Source organism: Odocoileus virginianus, chromosome 11 (assembly GCF_023699985.2).
Source record: "Odocoileus virginianus isolate 20LAN1187 ecotype Illinois chromosome 11, Ovbor_1.2, whole genome shotgun sequence".
NCBI lineage: Eukaryota > Metazoa > Chordata > Mammalia > Artiodactyla > Cervidae > Odocoileus > Odocoileus virginianus.
Genome location: NC_069684.1, coordinates 40690398 through 40711494, shown reverse-complemented (window position 1 = coordinate 40711494; position 21097 = coordinate 40690398). Strand labels below are relative to the sequence as shown.

General features: G+C 37.3%; 1 protein-coding gene across 6 annotated transcripts in view; it reads left to right on the top strand.

Moving 5' to 3' along the window:
• Positions 1-21097, top strand: part of MROH9 (maestro heat like repeat family member 9) — a 93520-nt gene that overhangs the window by 21492 nt on the left and 50931 nt on the right. For 3 of the 6 annotated variants that reach the window (XM_020886809.2, XM_020886806.2, XM_020886808.2), the window contains exons 5-10: positions 2918-3053; positions 3609-3695; positions 6090-6194; positions 12274-12409; positions 15204-15328; positions 18505-18654. In XM_020886809.2, coding sequence (XP_020742468.2) covers positions 2918-3053; positions 3609-3695; positions 6090-6194; positions 12274-12409; positions 15204-15328; positions 18505-18654 — 739 coding nt within the window. The remainder of the gene's footprint in view (positions 1-2917; positions 3054-3608; positions 3696-6089; positions 6195-12273; positions 12410-15203; positions 15329-18504; positions 18655-21097) is intronic. The other 3 variants (XM_020886807.2, XM_020886811.2, XM_020886812.2) reach the window with 3 other exon arrangements.

Below are 21097 nucleotides of genomic sequence, written 5' to 3'. Positions count from 1 at the left end.
ATTTACACATGTTATGTCTTCATATATACCTGTATAATTTAACAGTATAAGTGAATTTTGTTACTATTAAACCCTGCCTGCCAAGCAGGAGATGTGGGTTCAATCCCTGGATTGAGAAGATCCCCTAGAGAAGGAAATGGCAACTCACCCCAGTATTCTTGCCTGACAAATCCCATGGACAGAGGAACCTGGTGGGCTATAGTCCATGAGGTCACAAAATAGTCAGACACAACTTAGCAACTAAACAATAACAATTAAACCTATATAATATCTTCCTTCTTTTTTTGACTAATTTAGTCTTTCTAATTATTTAGTTTCTACTCCCTTTTTATTTCTCTTTTAAATCTTTAAAATTGCCATTATATTTATTTCCCCTTATAATTTTTTTAAATAATGTATTTATTTTGTTTATGCCCTTCATTTCTTTGGTTGTATTTTTAGTCCTTTCAAACTTAAGTTATATGCATAGTTTATTATTTTTGTCTCATTTTAAATAAGAAAAAAATGTTGATAATATTTAAATACTTCAGATTTTCTAATTTTTAAAATAGATTTCTCATGGTGATTAGAGGATGAAATGTATATGCTTTTATAGTTTGAAACTTTCTATAGCTAACTATATGCAAAATGTTTTTCAGCATTCCATGATTATTTAAAAAGATAACCCTTGTTATCTGATTTAGCATAATTTATTTATATCTCCTTATTAATTATATTAAAGATATTATATTTGCAGATTTTTAATTTTTACCTACCACTTACTAGTAACTGAATGCTTAATCTTCTCCTATGTGCTTCTATTTCTCCTTAATTCTTAATAATTTAATAGTTTTTTATAAATTATATTTTAATAAATATTCAACAATTTTCAATTTTGTTCCTATGGGCTTGAAATTTTATGTTAATAACTATAACTTTTATCAATTTATATTAATTGTACATATCTCTCTTAACACTTTTTTATTTGAATTAATCATACAGCATATTGATATAGCCCTCCTGATTTATTTCTGATCATGTTTTATATAATTTTCCCATGCTTTTATCATGAGGCATCTACTTTCCTTTATTCAATTGTGATTCTTGAAATTATACTTGCAAAAATTTCACTTACTAATATTATATAATACCGATTGCTCTATAATGAGAAGAAATAAAACATTTTCAAGAAAAATTTTTAGTATAGCTGGTTTACCACTAATTCTCACTTCACTCCAATGTCAGAAACAAGTATTTAGCTCAAAAAATTTTTAAAAGCATACAGTAATTTGTGAGAGCTATTTATTGTTTCTTCTCATATTTATTTCTATCTCATATTGTTATATATCTTAGAATATAAGAAAAGTTTTACACTGCAATTCTCAAGACTAAGCTGTCTCTGGTTGTAAAACACACTAGTAATTTAATAACTGCTCTTTTGAAAACAAATTACACATAGGCCAAAAAAGCGTACTTGCTGATAATTGCTTTTGTTGACCCATATATTTTTGTTGGCTTTCTTCTTTAGTATCACCAATACCTGACCCTCAACCTTCTTCACATTTAAAATGGGCGATCCTTAGCCCATCAGCAGTTGTGAATGGCGTCAGAGCTTCACGTGTGTGCGGTGTGCTCAGGCACTGAGCTGAGTCTCCCTCTCTGTGACCCCATGCGCTGTAGCCCGCCAGGCTCCTCTGTCCATGGGGATTCTCCAGCCAAGAATACTAGAGTGGGTTGCTATGCCCTGCTCCAGGGGCTCTTCCCAACCCACGGACTGAACCCTCCTCCAGGGGATCTTCCCAACCCACGGACTGAACCCTGGTCTTTCACATTACAGATGGATTCTTTACCATCTGAACCACCAGGAAAGCCCAAGAATACCGGAGTGGGTAGCCTATCCCTTCTCTAGGGAATCTTCCCAACCCAGGAATCAAACTGGAGTCTCCTGCATTGCAGGTGGATTCTTTACCAGCTGGGCTACCAGGGGAGCATCATGCTACTTTCCTAGTCCTTGTTCATCATGTGGACCATTTTAGCATTTTTAGAACTGGCAATATGATTTCAAAGTACATTACAAGACAATTTTCTATTTTATCAAAACATTAATTTTTCATTTTCCTAAACCAAATCATACATCCCTAGAATCCTACCACTGAAAAAAACCACTGGAACTTTTTGATAGGTAACACGCTTTTATTTGTTCAGAGTCTGAAAATCAACTGGAGTCCATGAATAAGTCAAATCAATCTTCCTAAGATTTAAAAAATTATCTACTATGTTCCAGGAGATTCCAGTTCAAACAATGGATAGCAGATATTCAGATCTTCTTGTCCAGTAGAGGAAAATGATTCTGAGTTCAGCACAAGATTTTCTACCTTTACCAGCTATATTACCATCTTGTAAAAAAAAAAATTATTTGTACTTTAAAAAATCAGGAGGCACTGTTATCCAGAACACACTTATCAGAGGAAAAATAGCTGTCACACATCTTTTAAACTGTTAATGGGAAGGATTCTTTTGCCATCTACTGGAAGATGTATCTCAATATCAGAAGTGTTACATGTGAGAAACATGGTATCATTGATTAGATAAAATGTGGCAGTGATATATTTCAACTACCTAAATTTCAGCATGGCTTGATGAGCTTAGCTGGGAAATAACCACCCTGTAAAGTATTATGTCTATGGAGAAATAAATTCTGAATTCTAAATAACTGATTACAAATTATTTTTTTTTACCAAAAAATGATTCTTTTATATTTAAATCACCATAATAATTTTAGAGTAATATTTAAAGTTCACACATTATATAAAGCCAAAGCTTGGGCCTCTTGTTCTAGTATACTGTCTCTTAAACTAAGAAAAGGCCACTAAATTTAGCTTACATCTGTTCTTTCCTTAATTTAATAATTATACCTTTTTTTTTTTTTCTTGGTCAGCTTCGTGGATCCCGTATTGCAGTTTGAAACTCAACTGAAGATAATAAACTCATCCTTTAAAATGGCATTTGCTGTCACAAATCTTGATGAAGTGAGGGAAATTAGGATGAATGAAGATGACGAAGACGACATAGAAGTAAGACTTGCTCCCTTTAATTGTGATGAGACGTCTTTATGCACAGCAATCCCACAGAATGTCTGCCCACAAGTTGTAATCTATGTTTTCTTCTTCACTCTTTTTAGATATAGTAGATAAATAGCATATTCCAGCACTAATCTCTTTTCCTGGACTCCCAGTGAACTCTACAATGCCTGGGGTGTAAGGAATTGTATAGAATTTATAGGAACAAATGGGCGAAGAGATTGGTTAATTTGTTTAGCAAGTCCAGCAAGTTTACTGGCAAGTGCTTCAAAGAAGTAAACAGGAGCCAAGAAAAGTACGGGTAGGAAGACTTCTGTAGTAAGATCAGTAGCATCCATGGTTTTTTATTTCTCAGTCTTGCTACACAGTTCACTTGTCCTACAAGTTATTAAAGCAATTCATGGCATGTTGTATTGAATGAGGTCTCACCTCCATAGCTACATCTCTGCTTTTTTTTTTTTTTTTTAACCTTCAATTAATGGGGAAAACTGAGGACCCAGGATTGTATAACTACTGGCTGGGTGGTTGTCTAACTTCCTTGTTTTTCAGAGTTTATACCGAACTATTTTAAACTTATTTGAGGACACTCTTCTGATCTTAGTGTCTAAAGATGTCTACAAACTGCAGATATTAAAGGTAAAGGGAAAATAGATGGTTTTGTTTTCTTGTCATAGAGCTCAAGAGTATACAATATTGTTATTGTTCTTTAGTCCCTAAGTCATGTCCAATTCCTTTGCAAACCTATGGGCTGTAATCTTATGGCCTCCTCTGTCCTTGGGATTTTTCCAGGCAAGAATACTGGAGTCAGTTGCCATTTCTTTCTCCAGGGGATCTTCTCAACCTAGGGATTGAACTTGTGTCTCCTGCATTGACAGGCAGGTTATTTACCACTAAGCCACCAGGGATGCCCACACTAAATTTTACTTTTTATCATTTGCCATACTTACATCTCCTTCAAGTATCTGGCGGCTGAAAGATTTTCTTTACCTTTCAGAATGTGTCATCTCCCAAATGAAATCACTTCCTTTTATTTGAACCACAGAGACAGAATTTTAAGAATTCAATTTTGGAAGTATGGCAACAATAGACACTTAAGAAGCCAAGTATTATGTGGCAACATAAATGTGAACACAATATAGGGTAGCAGAACATACAATGATTGGTCTAAACCATCTTCAGGCCCATGTAACAGTTAGCCATATTTTCAAAATGTTTATATGCATAGTCTTCCCTCACAACTCTGGGACTAGGGAATTCCATGGGCATCCTATCTTCATGGATACCATGGTATCAAGGAAGTTCTAATAAACATCCATAATCCCAATTTTCATATCCAGGACCTCAGTATATTTTTAATGTGCCAGCCAGAGACAGAGACTTATCTGGACATATTATGATTTTCAATTTTTTATTTTTAACATGATAGCATCTGGAGGCAGCTTTCTGGAAATACTGAGAAACTAGATCGATGGGTTTTACAAATCATAAAATACATTCAAGGAAAGAAGTAGAATTGATATCATGAATATAAGGAGAAATGTGAAAGATAATAAAATGTACAGATGTAATTTGTGCCTGATTTTAGCCATATATTTTCCATGCACTTTAAGGTGGTTATTGAAAGTGAAAGTTAAAGCCAAGGGCTTCCTTGGTGGCTCAGATGCTGAAGAGTCTGCCTGCAATGCAGGAGATGCAGGTTCGATCCCTGGGTCAGGAAGATCCCCTGGAGGAGGGAATGGCTATCCACTCTAGTATTCTTGCTTGGAGAATTCTATCGACAGAGGAGCATAGTGGGCTACAGTTCATGGGATTGCAAAGAGTTGGGCACAACAGAGTGACTAACACTTTCACTAACACTCCCATGTATACTCTTTCAACCACCCTATGCTGTTTATTGAGCATTTACTCTATGTCAGGGGCTAAGCTGAATACTTAATAAATGGGTTATTTAATTTAATCCTTAAAGTAATCCTATGAGAAGGTTAAAATTATTTCTCCCATTTTGCAGATAAGGAAATGGAAGCTGAGAGAGGAGCAATAATATGTGGGCATCTAATTAGTGGAAGCGCTACTATAAGTTGGGAGTCTGTTATTGACCACCTTATTCTTAAACCTACCACATCTAGAAACTCCCCTGATCCTCAAAAAGAGCTGAACCTCACTCCTGGAGAAGGAAGAGGCTGAGATTTAAAGACTCTTTATTCCTAGGAAATTAACTTCAGAACAGTTTTATACAATGGGAGAAAGTGAAATGGAAGAGATTTAGCCAACCATTGGCATAAATACTAAGGACTCCAACAATCAGTCTAAAGAGGTCTACCAATGGTGATTAACATGTGAGGCACATGCAGTCTTATTCCTTTCCCAAGGTTATACCTATGTCCTTGTACTTGAGGATTTAGAAAAAGGGGGCAGAACACAGCAAGACAGACCAAATTTAGCCATGAATCAAGATTAACAAGAACTTCCTCACTGAGCTACCTCCAGGAATATACTCTATACCATGAGACAGAAAATATCTGTATTGTGAATTTGCAGAGGGATTTCTAGAATAAAATGACATTTCAGGATCAGATAACATTTTGACTCTTTTTTAAAACTGAAAATCAGATCCTATGATTTAACAGAGAGAATTAACATGCATTCTAAGAAGAGGAGAAACATTTGATGATAATCCTGTTGTCCATGATAATTTATGATAATTATGGTAATCCTAATAATCCATGCTGAAATTTTCATGATGTCTGGCAAAGTGATTGTTAATAGTGGGATATTAGTAAATGCACATTGGATAGGATTAAATAAAACAAAACCCAGGTGTAGCTACTATGGCAGATGAAGTACTATACTTTTATAGACAGTGGTGTACAAGCTCATTGTCATACTTTTTAAATACATATAGAATAGGTGTGAAATCATTGGGAGAACATGGGGAATCTTGACTTGGTAAAGGTGATAATCTGAGCAGAAGAAAGGAACTTGTGGAAATAGAAACACCACGGTTCTAGGATGGTTTTGTGTTTTCAACAGGAAATGGTTGTATGGATGAATGAAGATAATTCGTACATGCAGGAGGAAGCCATGGTGGTTATCAGCAGAGTGCTAAGCTTTGCAGCCAGGAAAGTCAAGGGATCTGTAAGTCACAGGGACTGCTCCTTAGCCACCTGCTCCTGAAGACTGCGCTTCTGCAGCATTGCGTTCCTTTGTCCTGCAGTGTTTGCTGAACGCCACCAGGTGGAAGCAAACCAGCATTTTCCAGATGGTGGGAACTAAAGTAGCCTCATCCAGCTTATCTCAGTCTGGGAAACCTTTATTAAGTTAACATTCTCTTTAAGTAACGTTTTCTAAAGATAATCATAATTATTTTATTATTTTAGTCGCTCAGTCATATCCGGCTCTTTGCGACCCCATGGATGATAGCCTCTGTCCACAGAATTCTTCAGGCAAGAATACTGGAGTGGGTTGCCATTCCCTTCTCCAGGGGATCTTCCCCATCTAGGAATTGAACCTAGGTCTCCCACGTTGCAGGCAGGTTCTTTAACATCAGAGCCATCTTTGAGGCACAGGAAGATCACAATTTTAAAGATAATTAAGTCAGTGAAATTAATGGAGGTGAGGGGACAAATACATACAATGGGCAAAAATATTAACAAATTAGAAGCTAAACTTCCCATAGGCAAGGTCTGTGTATATCTATATCTGACACAGTGTAAATAATAAAGGAAGATTTGTTCTGCCATTCTCTAACTAAATATAACTACCCATTCTGTTCTTAGGTTCTGGCCATTCACTGTATAAAAACTATTTTCTTCATAAATTACCATAGCCTCTGTCTTTCAGACTCTCAGAGGCCCTTGTCCTATTGAACAATTCTTTCATTTGTATTCTATCAGAAATATATTTTTAAATGGTATTCCTTTTACATGACCTGTGTGCCCATCAGGGTGAAGAAATGGCTCCACTCAAAGAATATTTGTCCTTTCGATTAACTATTTTCAAACAAGTGAAGACATGTGAGCTAAACATGTCATCTTATCTCATCAAAAGAGATTTTTCCTAGATTTTTTCCTTTGGCATATCAGCATTCAAAAGACAGGTGAAAGATTTCCAGTCAAAGCTAACAGCTTGTCCACATGTCTATCTCCACTCCCTCCACAAAATGATAGTAAAAAAATGCATTAAATGTATAAAGCTACAGCAACAAAGAGAATTAGTAATGGGATGTCAGTGGGCTAGTGAGGTCAGCAAACTTCGGGATGACAGAATTGATAGAATACGGTAACTGATAAAGTCTGGCAGGAGAAGCTGAAAGACGGGGGCATGTGAACATCAGGATGGAGGATGGCTGAAAAGGGAGGTAGTTTGCCCTATGGACCCTGGAGAGTCTGAAGCTATAGAAACCCAAGTAACAATTAAGGGTGGGAGGCAGAGGAAACTTGAAGATGTGCTAACTCACTGAAAAGACTCACCTCATACAAAAGGATCTACATTGCACACATACACTATTCCAGGGAAATGAGTCCATCAGTAGAAAAAAGGTGAGGACTTATTTCTCAAAACAATTGCAAATTCCCTGAGAAAATCATCTTGGTTCTGTTGTTTAGACATACTTCAGCATAACCCCAACGTCCCCATTCAGCTACTCTATAAAGCTAAGTTGACCAGTTGACAAGCCTTGCTCACATACAAAATCCTACCAGTGGCATCACATTCTTAAATATGACTAGACAACTGAGACTTGCCAGGCCTTTGAGAAAACCCTCCAAACACAATAGCCCCAGGTAAATAAAGAGTACAAAGATGATTATCAAAAATAGATAATTTGAGGTACAGATGAGTATTTAACCTCAAAAGGGGTAAAGAGGAAATATTTATATACCAAAAGGAAACAACAAAAAGTGTATATGGCCTTTGTACTGATTCATCAAGCAAGAATATATAGGCAATGTCCCAAACTGATGTGGGAACCGAAGTGGAAGTCCATTATTTAGAGACAGATAAGAAGCAGCTAAATGACCTAGTAAGTGTTTGCCTTTGGAAGTTAACACTTAAAACTCTCGTAATTATTATGAGGAATGGAGAGACCAGAGGTATGCAAAAGAAGGAATCCAGTTAGAAAGGGCCAGAAAACTAAGCAGGAGCATTTAGGGACAGAAACAGAGAAGCTACATTTCTCCAGATCTTAACTCTTTCCTACTTTCAGCACTTTACATAGATTTTCTTAAAAAAAAAAAAAAAAAGAGTTATACTGTATTAAAAATTCCTGAAGTCCTGTGTTTGTGGAGGTGTGACCGAGGTTGGCAGACTTCTGAAGGGACCTGTGTAGGGCATAACTGGTGTGCCCCAAGGTTCAAACAACCTTACTCTTCTCTTGGCCCATGCTAGGTCATGTCTACCCTCCACCTCAAACATGCTATGCAGTCTAGACACAGCCACACCTACTCTGCTAGAGACACACATCTAGAAAGACCCCATCTGGCTTCATTAGCAGCTTCCTTTCCAAAGACACCTGCTCAGAGTTATACATACACAAGTTCATGAGAAGCGATAATCAGAGAGAATGCTCAATGCAAAAAACTATACACAAAAAACTCTAGGGCCAATCCCCTGTAAATGCTCCCCAGCTCCAATGAGATAAGCTATAAGACATAGTCACCTGGTTCTAGGTACTTTTGCTGTAAGCATCTTTGCCAAGATATCTTTGTAGTGTAACTAACTGGCCATGAGGCAATTTTTTTTCATAAAAAATAAGATAATGAAAAATAAAAGGAGGACATTGAAAAGGTCATTACGAAACTTGAAAATTTAATAACAAAATTTAAAAGACTTTCTTGAGAAATGCAATTTAAACACATTTAAAATGTGTGTAAATTCATGTCAATCCTGTCCCCACCAAAAAAAAAAAAAAATGGATTTTATTTTGTGGGTGGTACTTAAGCACTTGTCTTTGAAGGTTTTCAATCATAGTATAAGTTTTTTTGCTTGTTGATTCATCTCCTCATTCAGCACGGAAATTTTTCTCTCTTTTTTGCCAAAATTTCTTCCTTCATTAAGAGAGGCATTGGTTTCTGAGTATTAGAATGCATATTTGTAACTGAGCTTTATATTGTGTCATAAAAACCTCTTCCCTGTTTTTTGTTCTTGGCATCTTACCACAGGTCTGTTATAGACATTCCAACATTCTATGGGAAATGTAGGTTCACCTCTGAACCTTTGAGACTCAACCTCTTTTTCCTTCAATGCAGCATGTTTCAAAACAAGAAACCAACTCTTGGGGCAAATCATTGTCATCTGTCAGCTCAATAAAGCCATCAATAAATGGGCTAACTGAAAGAAAATCTGACTCATTTCAACCAATTGAAACCAAAGTGTCAGACCAAACTGTCAACTAATTATTTTATCTCTTACAGCAAAATTACCTTATTACCAATTAGTCATGTGTTAAAATGTTTGCAGCAGAAATGTATGTGGCAAAGATTTTTATGGTAGAGAAGCTTGTGACAAAAATACTAGACACATACTCATACTCCTCCGTTACCCCAATAGAGAAAAAGAGCATCTTGCCCTTTTTTCTTAAACCTATAACACAATTGCAGTTCTGAAAATCTTGCCATTCAATGGAAAAAGAAACTTGGAATCCAAACCAAAAGAGGAGAATCAGTCAGTCAGTCAGTTCAGTCGCTCAGTCGTGTCCGACTCTTTGTGATCCCATGAACCGCAGCACGCCAGGTCTCCCTGTCTATCACAAACTCCCAGAGATTACTCAAACTCATGTCCATCGAGTCAGTGATGCCATCCAGCCATCTCATCCTCTGTCCTCCCCTTCTCCTCTTGCTCTCAATCCCTCCCAGCATCAGGGTCTTTTCTAATGAGTCAACTCTTCGCAAGAGGTAGCCAAAGTATTGGAGTTTCAGCTTCAGCATCAGTCCTTCCAATGAACACCTAGGACTGATCTCCTTTAGGATGGACTGGTTAGATCTCCTTGCAGTCCAAGGGACTCTCAAGAGTCTTCTCCAACACCACAGTTCAAAAGCATCAATTCTTCAGTGCTCAGCTTTCTTCACAATCCAACTTTCACATCCATACATGACCACTGGAAAAACCATAGCCTTGAATAGATGGACCTTTGTTGGCAAAGTAATGTCTCTGCTTCTTAATATGCTATCTAAGTTGGCCATAACTTTCCTTCCAAGGAGTAAGCGTCTTTTAATTTCAAGACTGCAGTCACCATCTGCAGTGATTTTGGAGCCCCAAAAAATAAAGTCAGCCACTGTTTCCACTGTTTCCCCACCTATTTCCCGTGAAGTGATGGGACCAGATGCCATGATCTTAGTTTTCTGAATGTTGAGCTTTAAGCCATCTTTTTCACTCTCACTTTCATCAAGAGGAGAATACCTAGTGGAAAGAAAAGGTTTCTTCCTAAGCCCTAAACAGCGACCTCTACTGTCTGTTTGTAGATTCTCCTGAATCATCACTGAGGCTTGTTCAACTCTTTGCCACCCCATGGACTGTAGCCCACCAGAATCCTCTGTCCATGGAATTTCCCAGGCAAAAATACTGGAATGGGTTGCCATTTCCTACTGCAGGGGATCTTCCCAACCCAAGTATCGAACCTGCATCTCCTGCATCGACAGATGGATTCTCTACCACTGAGCAACCTAAGGATGGGGGGAGCCCCAGGTAGCCTTACAAAGAAGTATAGGCAGAAAGAATCCAAGGAAGACATCCACAAAAACAAGAGATTATCTTCCCTCCTACTTATACCATCACTCCCAGCATTCTAACTTGGTTATACCCTTGGCACATGACCTAGGTCACCTCACGTTTTTCAGGAATGACTCCATACAACTGTGTGTGTATGTGTGCTGTGTGTGTGTGTGTGTGAATGTGTGTAAGACTGAGATAGATGTGAGTAAGTCAAGCAACAAGAGAAGCAAGAATAAGGATATATGAGAGTAATGCAAAGAAGGAGAAACAGGTCTTGGGATTTCCCTGGAAGGTTGATTTGACTCTTTTACCACCAACCATTGCTCATTCATCAAAACATCTATCTAGGAAAAGTAATAATTTGTCTTAGAGACAAGAAGATTCTGCAGGCCCACTAGTTGAGCAAACCTACATGTGGGCAGAGTCCTAATTGTTTAAAAAAAATTGATAATAATACTCACACCTTCAGAAAAGCAAAATGTCTCTTCCATCTCTTCTTCTATATGTCTGCTTCCTTCTCTATTTACATTTGACCTGACCAAACAAATCAGTCAAGATGAAAACCTAAATATTCAAGAAGCCTATTTGAGAAGCCACAAAGAAGTTGGGTGTGTATGGGGTGGAGGGAAGGTGGGAGGAGAGATACATAAATGTTCTGATAGTAGCTTTGATACCAGAAACAAATGTACTGAGTTTTTTTAAACAATTAATTTCCCTGGAAAGATTTAGAGCAATTGTAGGAAGAAAAGTCATACTTCTCCAGTGACTCACAGAGTCATCTGAAGTGTTTCACACATGGAGAAGGAGCATGAAAGGTTTTGGACATTCACTCCCCTACCCAGTATCCTAAGAATTTGCTACCTACAAATAGGTACCTACGTTATGGAATAGAAACTAACATTAGGTGGAATCTCTAGTATTTCCAAGCACTTTGCTAGGAACTTCCCTTTTTGTCATAAATGTTATCCCCTTAGTTCCCACAATAATGTTACAAGGTAGCATTTGTTATATGCATTTCATAGATGAGAAAATTGAGACTCAGTAACAGAGCAAGGATTTTAATACATATTTTGTGTACTCTGACACTCAACTGTAACCATAGTCAGATATAGTAAGCCCCCTACATATAAATCTTCAAGTTGTGAACATTCAAAGATGCAAATGCAAATATGCCAGCTGTTTCACTGTACTGCTGTACTTTTCAAAATGTTGTTCTGTAAGATTTTAAATGTTTTATTTTTTGTGTTTTTTTTATGTATTTGTGTGAAAAGTATTATAAACCTATTACAGTACAGTACTCTATAGCCGATTGTACCTAAGGTAAATTTTTTGGACTTATGAACACACTCTCAGAACAGAGTATGTTCATATGTAGGGGACTGACTGTGTGTGTGAGTCTGTTTGAGTGTGTGTGTATGTGTGTGCATGTGTGTGTGCATATCAGACACAAATATTTAACACTGACTATGCTTAGCAAATGCATTTTTCTACTTTGTGTTCTCACTAGGCAAGTGTTAATGCTCCATGTCTGGGTGTCCTGGCAGCAGAGCTTTCTCTTTTGTGTTCTCATTCTGATCCCTCAATCACACAACAGGCATTTGTGGGAATGTATCACCTCCTCTGCATTGCAAAGTGTCAGAGCGGTAAGATTCATCTTTTCTAAGGTTTACGAAGAATCTGTTCCTAATTGTTCTACTGTGGGTTCCAAGGAGGTTCTACGTCTGTAGATTTCTAAATCCTGCCCCCAAGACCTATAGCTCTATTTATCAAAATGTATTTTAAAATCTTTTTTAGAATTATTTTTAAAATGTTATAGTTGGTTCTTCAATATTTATCTCTGGGTTGGGAATATCACCTGGAGAAGGAAATGGCAACCCATTCCAGTATTCTTGCCTGGAAAATCCCATGGACAGAGGAGCCTGGTGGGCTATAATCCATGAGGTCACAAAGAGTTGGACAGGACTGAGTGACTTACACTTTCATACTTAGATTAGTGTCAGGGTGTTACTGGCAGGGACAGAAATGCTGGGTGGAGGCAAGGGAGAAAGAGAAGAAAAATTACCAATGGGACTCTTAAAAAGAGGCATTATTTTTGTCTCTGATGGAACATCAAATAGAATTCTTGCTTCAGTGATGGGGAAATATTAGCCCAAGATGTAAATAAATGCTGCTCTGGTCTACCTAACAAAGCATGAGAGCAAAACCTTATGGTATCAAACTATTTCCAAGTACTTAAACAGAGAACTGATTTACCCTCCCATAATAAACTGTTTAAAGACATCAGATGACGACAATGATTCCTGAGAGAAGAGAACAAATGAATAAATAAAGCAGAGTCTACAACTGATTGAGTTTACAGCCTAGAGTGCTTCTAGGCTGCAGCCCAGAAATGAGCAACCCAAGGGTCCCACGTTGAAGAGACAGAATTGGGAATCCAGAAAGATCAAGATATCTAGAGTTCACATGGCAGAGTACCAGAAAGGAGTGAACAAAGGAGACCTCCAGAGATCTGCAGAGTCCATTTAACTATTTAGCTATGTAAGGAAACTACCTGAGGTTTGTGGGGTGAGGGGGTAATACCCAAAATGGTTAAAGAGGTAAAAGCACTGAATTTCAAAAGACTGGGAATGGTGCCCATGCCTATAAGCTAAAATTTGAAACTTCATAATTCACAAGTAATAAAGCAGATTACATGTTTTGATGCTGTTCTCTTGAAACATGTATATCTAGGGTGAAACAGATTACCAGTCCAGGTTGGATGCATGAGACAAGTGCTCAGGCCTGGTGCAGTGGGAAGACCCAGAGGGATGGGATGGAGAGGGAGGTGGGAGGGGGGACTGGGATGGGGAATACATGTAAATCCATGGCTAATTCATTTCAATGTATGACAAAAACCACTGCAATGTTGTAAAGTAATTAGCCTCCAACTAATAAACATAAATGGAAAAAAAAATAAAAAATAAATAAAATAAAGCAGATTACTCAAACAGATTTTGTCTCATCAGGAGGAAAAAGTTATCCCTGAACTACTTTAGTGGCATTTAGTCCATCTGTGTTAGTTGCTCAGTTGTGTCTGACTTTTTGCAATCACACAGACTATAAGCCAGTCTCCTCTGTCCATGAAATTCTCTAGGCAAGTATACTGGAGTGGGTAGCCATTTCTGTCTCCAGGGGATCTTCCTGATCCAAGATTCGAACCTGGGTCTCCTGCTTTACAGGCCAGAGATTCTTTACCATCTGAGCCACCAGAGGAAATGTGAAATGATACAACTTTGGAAAATAATTTGGCAGTATCCTAAAAAGTCAAACACACATTTACCATATGATCCAGTCATTCCTCAGTCATTCCTCCAGTCATTCCTAAAATAAATGAAAGCAAATATCTACTCAAAGACTTGTACATGAATGTTAACAGGATCTTTATTTTTAATAGCCAAAAACTGGAAACAACCAAATGTCCACCAGGAGGCATATGAATACATAGATGATGGTATATACGTACAATGGGGTAGTATTCATCACAGAGAAATCAATCAGCTATTGACAAATACAATAATGTGAATGAATTGCAAATAATTTTGCTGAATGAAAGATGCCAAGCAACACATACTAAATTGCTCCACTTACATGAAATTAGAAAATACAAATGAAAGAATGCAGATCTGTGTGTATCTTTGAATCAGGAAGTGCTACAGTGTGTATCCAGTAGCAGGTTTGAGCAGTTATGAAAGGACAGGAGGAAACTTCTGGAGGGAATAAATCTTTTTTATTGCAATAATTCTTTTATGGGTGCATGTCATTTGTGGAAGTCGCTCAGTCATGTCCTTTCTGAAATACACTCAGACTCTTTGCAACCCCATGAACTATAGTCCATAGAATTCTCTAGGCCAGAATATTGGAGTGGGTAGCCTTTCCCTTTAAGAACTTAACAAATTATACACTTAAGTATGTTTCATATTGATTATATCTCTATAAAGCTGTTAGCAAACAAAAATTCAGTTAAAACCTACCTTCTCTTGAACTAAAGACATCTGCACCTGAAGCTTATTTGAGAGTTTTTCTCTGTTGCTATACCACTCCCTCAGTTTTTTGCAAAATGCCCCCAAATCTTCTCTTTTACCAATAGACTTTCCAACTTAGCAGTAGCTCTTCCATTGCACTGAACTATGCATTTGATGGCCGAAATGTACTTGATACTTGGTCAACCTATTAAAATTATATATGTTCTCCACAGAGGCTTCTCTTAACACTTTATAAATTCTGGGCCAATGTAGTCATAATATTAATATATTATGTGACTAAACTTTCAGCAGAGAACTAAACATTCAGAAAACTTTACATTCCCAGAATTGGGCAGGAAGAGGAAACTAGAAATAGCAATGTTATAGAAGGAACCAGTGATCAAATGAAAATCTTAAACTTTCTTCCTTAAAACAGAAGGTACTGCCAAAAGTAAAAATAAAAAGTATGATAAGCCTGAAAATCATTGTATCCAGCCTTCTTCCTCTGGTACAGAATTTCTACCCAAGAATTTGCAAAAAGACAAAAGTAAAATTGCTCAGGTAACTTTGCCCCCACTTTATCCTATAGCTTTTGTTTCATGTGTAAATTACTTCTAGTGGCAACTTATTTCAATAAAATTTATACTAATAGATTTTTCTCTTTTATTTAAATTAAATTCAGTAAAGCAAAGAGTAAATGATAGAGTATTTGGCTTCTTTATCTTCATCTGTTAATAAAAATTATGCCTATTATTCCAGAACATAGCAATTTACATTATTTACTAGATAATTCTTACAGAAAGCAAAATGAGGTAAGTGTTTCCTAATTGTTATGCTTCTTTTGGTTTGGCTAATAAGTTACGAAAGATGGGAAACTTCTGGTTTTCTAGAAAAATTAGTGAAGTCAGCAATTAAGAGGTTTTTCAATGCTATTATAATTTACTCAGCAAACATTAAAATAATTTGGTATATATTTTAAAAACCTATTAGATTTTAAAAACTTCTTAACTTTAAGTGATAAACCTTTGCACTAAGTAAGTAATTTCTACATTGACCCAACCTTAGGGACAATCATGAGGCTCTACACCTCTATACACTCCTTCACCTTCTTCAAACTTATATATGCTTATTCATATACTTGAGAGGTCATCCAGCACAGGTTCCTGAATCATGCTGTCCAAGTGATGTTCTTCTAGCTACACAGGAATCAACAGTTCAGCAAAACCAGCTGGAGAGGCGCTTCAGGCTAGCTTACCTCTTGAATTGAAGGGTCTTAGATTTTCTCCTGAAACTACATACATAAAGCAGTGCCTTGCCCTCCTACACTGAGGCAGATAGAATTGTAGGAGGGTGTGAAGATATGGAAGCAATACATCTCAAATAATACAATAAAAAAGACCACATAGATATCCTTAAATATGCCTCTGCATAATGATACATCTTTCCAAAATCAAGCATTATTCTTAATCCACCTCCTCTCAGAAGTCACAAGCCTGGTTAATTATGAAGTTTTCTATTTACATGAAGAAACTAAGCATCCATCTAGGTTTACTAGAAAGTCCTTCTATATTCTTCCATTCTTAACTCCAGAGCCCTAGAATTGAAATCCTGTGACCCACGATTAGCTAGAGCCTAGCACTGGCAGCCTCCTCAGGGTCTGTCTCTTTCAAGTGGCTTATGAAGCTTACTATCTCTATTTCCAGCTTAGTGTCCTCTCATCTGATTTGAGAAATCCAGGATTTGGGGAGGGTGCCCTAGGTCCTTGCGTTCATGACCTCTATTACTCAGTTCCCAACTGTGAGATCAAAACAGGCCTAGGACAATACTGTGTGCAAGAGCAGTAGCTAAAAAATCCAGAGATAGGGACTTTCAGAAGTAGATTGGGACAGGTGCGTGAGGGAATCTAAGGTTGTAGTAAGGAAACCAACAGGACCATTTACAACAACACAGTCCAGAGGACGCAAACAGAAGGATATGCATCAAGGCTTTTAGCTAAGAGAGCTAGATCACATTTTATAGGGTAGCCTATCATTTGATGTTCTCTACTGCCATATCTATACCTTTGTTACTGAGTCCAAGTTCATACTACTCACCACACAGTAGGCCAATGAATCAACAGACAAGGTGTTGGGATAAGAAATAGCAACATATTTGGAAAACAAGAAAACCCAAGAAGATGGTAGACTAGTATCCCAAAGAACCATCTTACTGGACTTAGAATGTAAGCTTCTTTTATATTAAAAATGGAGGAGGTGTGGCTGGTTGTTGGAAACTTATTGGTACTGGAATCCTTTGTTCCTGAGGCTGTCCAGGTCGGTCTGGTCACAATGCTCCTATAAACCTTCAGAAAGACAACTGTTCCTTTCTTTTCTTCAACATTTAACCTCTATATGAGTGGAAATGTGTTATACTTTAAAGGTCAAGCCTGGGAGGCAGAACATTGAGAAAGGGCTAGTATGTATATCTCAGGCTATAGGCAACACTCTTTTACTATTTGAGACAAAAGTGCAAAGCCAGCATTTATAATCACAAGTTATGGAGCACAAAGGCTAGAGTTAAAGGAATAGATCCAATATGGAGTCAGGTTTGTTTTTCTCTATTCTACCTTCACGTGACAGAAACTTCTAAGACTATCTCTAAGTTTCAGTAGGAATTGCTCCTTCCACAACTCTTAATAGACACTAAGCTATTTTGTTGAATATCCGAACAGAGTATCTGAAAAGAATATCCCTTCTTCAATGATTTTTTTAACTCAACATCTTGTATAATCAAATCTGATTTCTCAAAGTATAGCCCAACTATGATATTCTGTTCACCTCACTAAGCCTTAGTGACCACCCTTTATCTTTCATAGCTTTCCAAAAATACTATACCTCACCTGTCTGCTCCGTAGGAGGGAGCCTGGTGGTCATCAATTTTCAATTAGGCCTCAGTCCTTCCCTACTGACCAGAAAGATGTATGCTCCATTCCTTTAATGGGGATGCTGAAAAGCTGGTATCGGCAATATTGAATATTTCTGTATTTCAGATAATTGCATACACACACACACAAAAGAAGCTTTGTATATATATATATATATATATATAATGTGGTTCATTCATCTTTCTTAACTGAGAGATCCATAGTACTGTGATTCTGTTCGCATTTTATGGTCCATGGATGTTCCTCCAACTTTAAAAAGAGATTGTTTGAATTGCAGTTGTTTGCCTCAATCATACACATATGTGCCCTTTTCTCTCTTCCCACTTCTTGATGCTTCTCTGAAAAAGAGAAAAATTCACACCCTTCAATGGACCTTCCTTTCTTATCCTATCCTTTCCTTCATCTTCTACAAATCATGCTTGTTTTGGATCTGAACAAGTGTATTTCCAAAGCTGAAGAACTTCACAATAGTTTTTAGTATTTGAATAGCTGAAATGGGGTTAAATCAATATTTTATAGTTGCTCTAAATTTTAATGCCATGGTTTCCCGCTTCTCCCTGGCTTGCCCCAGAGCTGACTTATTCAGATGAAAATGTTTTAATTGCTTTAAAAATAAGATGAAAAATAAATATGATTAAGTTTGAATGACAATCATCTTAATACTAACACAATGTAAAGTGTAATTTTTAATGTGTTTAATGGAGGAAGAGGCTGACAACAGCAAAGGTACCTAAGACCCACAAAAATCATGTAGCTGTCTTTATTTATTGATATAAGTAAGGTCTGAGATCATGATTCTTCTTTTTGGTTTCAGAGTGTAGGAAAAACCTTATTGCCACCCTTGCTGACTGACTTTGTGTGGAGTCTCCTGATGAAACTCTCTGTACCTGATCAAACAATTGCATCTGAGGCAGCAACCATACTTACATTGACTCTGGAATGTAATGCCCATAAGGTCACCATGGTAAGATATTCCACAATGAGTGGAAGAGTGAAGAGTACATTCTCTAATGGGCTTTTTCTGCCCTTGTTATATGTCTACTTCTTTTCATATATATTTCTTGCCATTTTTCATTATGTCACTTCAATCAAATGAAGGTTTTTTGTGTGAAATCAAGCATACAGAAAAGTTTCAAAACTAGTGTAATGAACATCCAACCACCAATCATACCAAATTGTAACATTTTGCTATACTTGCTTCAAATTTTAAAGAAATACATTAACAACAATAAAATAGTGCAACTGTAATTGAAATACCCTGTGTAACCATTAAGGAAAGTTTTAAGAGCCTTCAGTTTGCTGCAGGGCTGGCCACATGTTAGTGGGTCCCAGTGCAAACTAAAATGTAGGACTTCTTATTCAAAGCATAGAAAAAAGTAATATTTAATGTACAAACATATGAAGCTCCCCCTCCTCAATTTATCATGGTGTTATTTTCAAATTAAAAAAAAAAAACAAACTAAAATTTTAAAATTTTATCACAAATTCTGTAGTCCACCTTTATATTGTGCAATGCCAGTTATAGATGCAAATATAAGACCACACAACAAATACTACAATTCCTATTTCATAGCTTATGCATGCATATGCATTTTATTCTTACCAAAAGTTATAAACACTACACAAAACTAACTTAATTGTCTTTATTCAACTTCTTGTCATTCACACATTCTTTAACACTCTATCACCATCTTACTCATAAATAAGGAAAGATTGGAAGGAAAACAATTTATGGATTGCCACATCTTTCTCTTTCTTCTGTGTTGTCATTTTCAGCCTAATTGATTGAAGCATCAATAAATGCTTATCTTATACCTGTTTTGATTTCCCCCTGAAGCCCTACACATTAATGTAGTCACTGGAATTCTATGGACTCAGGGCATTGTGAATGCTACCTCTAAAAGGCGGTACTGACTCACATTCTTGGGGCTATCTGGTGGCTCAGCTGGTAAAGAATTCACCTGCAATGCAGGAGACCTGGGTTCAATCCCTGGGTTGGGAAGATTCCCTGGAGAAGGCAACGGCTACCCACTTCAGTATTCTGGGTTGGAGAATTCCATGGACTGTATAGTCCACGGGGTTGCAGAGTCGGACACGACTGAACGACTTTCACTGACTCACATACTGTACTTATCTCCTCCATGTACACACAGGCTCTGTTGTCCTTTGGGACTTCATTAAAAAACACAAGCTAAAGGAAAAACTTATTAAAAATTCAATATTAATGACAGCAGAAGTTTAAACAAACTGAAGGACCTTCAGCGTGTGGGGCCTTATGCAAATGCATAGGTCATATGACCATAAAACCAACTCTGATGGAGACATAAGGGCTGAACTCCCAGTTCCCGCTCTTGACATAGCAGTGTTATGTGATCATAGATAAACTGAGTGTTTGCACGCAAATTCAGAGAGCAGGAAAAAGGAAGTAATGCTTCTTACAAACTCCCATGCCAATATAGTCAGGAACATTCCAAAAGGCAAGCAGAACAAAAGGGAAAGCTTGAGGGCAACAGTCATTTCCTTAACAAAATTAAGTTCTCCTCTCATGCAGTGAGGAAAGGAATCTAGGTAAAGTCATATCAGGTCATAGAGAGGAAGAGAAGCCAAATAGAAAACTAGATGTGTAAAACCAGCCTGTTATACAAACACCATTAACTAGGGAGAAAAAATGAACAAACTGGGGTTTAGCAACATATTTCCCCAGCTCCCACAAACAATTGAACTACTGAATACAGTGGATTCTTGCCTTGAACAGGGCTAGGTTCTAAAGTCAGTTATAAGGGAAAATCACATTAAAAATTTCCTGAAAATCTCCTAAATTTCAAATATAGTTTGTGGGCTTACAATTTCTAAATAAATCTAATCCAGCATATCCTTCCTTGAGGATTGAAGAAAATCATCTTTTCTACAATTGAACATACAGTAACACAGCTGGCTTGTTTTAGGGGCATGCTGAATTTATAGTAGTAGGGGGAGGATGAGAAGAAAGAGCTCCAAACCTAATGGTTAGGAAATCTGTGGAGAAGAACAATGGTTTATGTCTTCCATCTCATGTCCACCTTGGTAGGATGAATATTTTACAGTAAACACTTGTTTAGAGTAAAGAGTTGAATGTATGCTAAGTTGCTTCAGTCAATTCCAACTCTGCAATCCTATGGATTGTAGCCTGCTGGGCTCCTCTGTCCATGGGATTCTCCAAGCAATTATACTGGAGTGGGTTGCCATGCCCTCCTCCAGGGGATCTTCCCAATCCCAGGATCGAACCTGTGTCTCCTGAGACTCCTGCATTGCAGGTGGATTCTTCACTGTTGAGCTGCTAGGGAAGCCCCAGAGTAAAGGGTTATACACAGATAATTCAATTGTACACAAGGAAACTTCAATGGAATGTAAATTTGTATCAACCAACT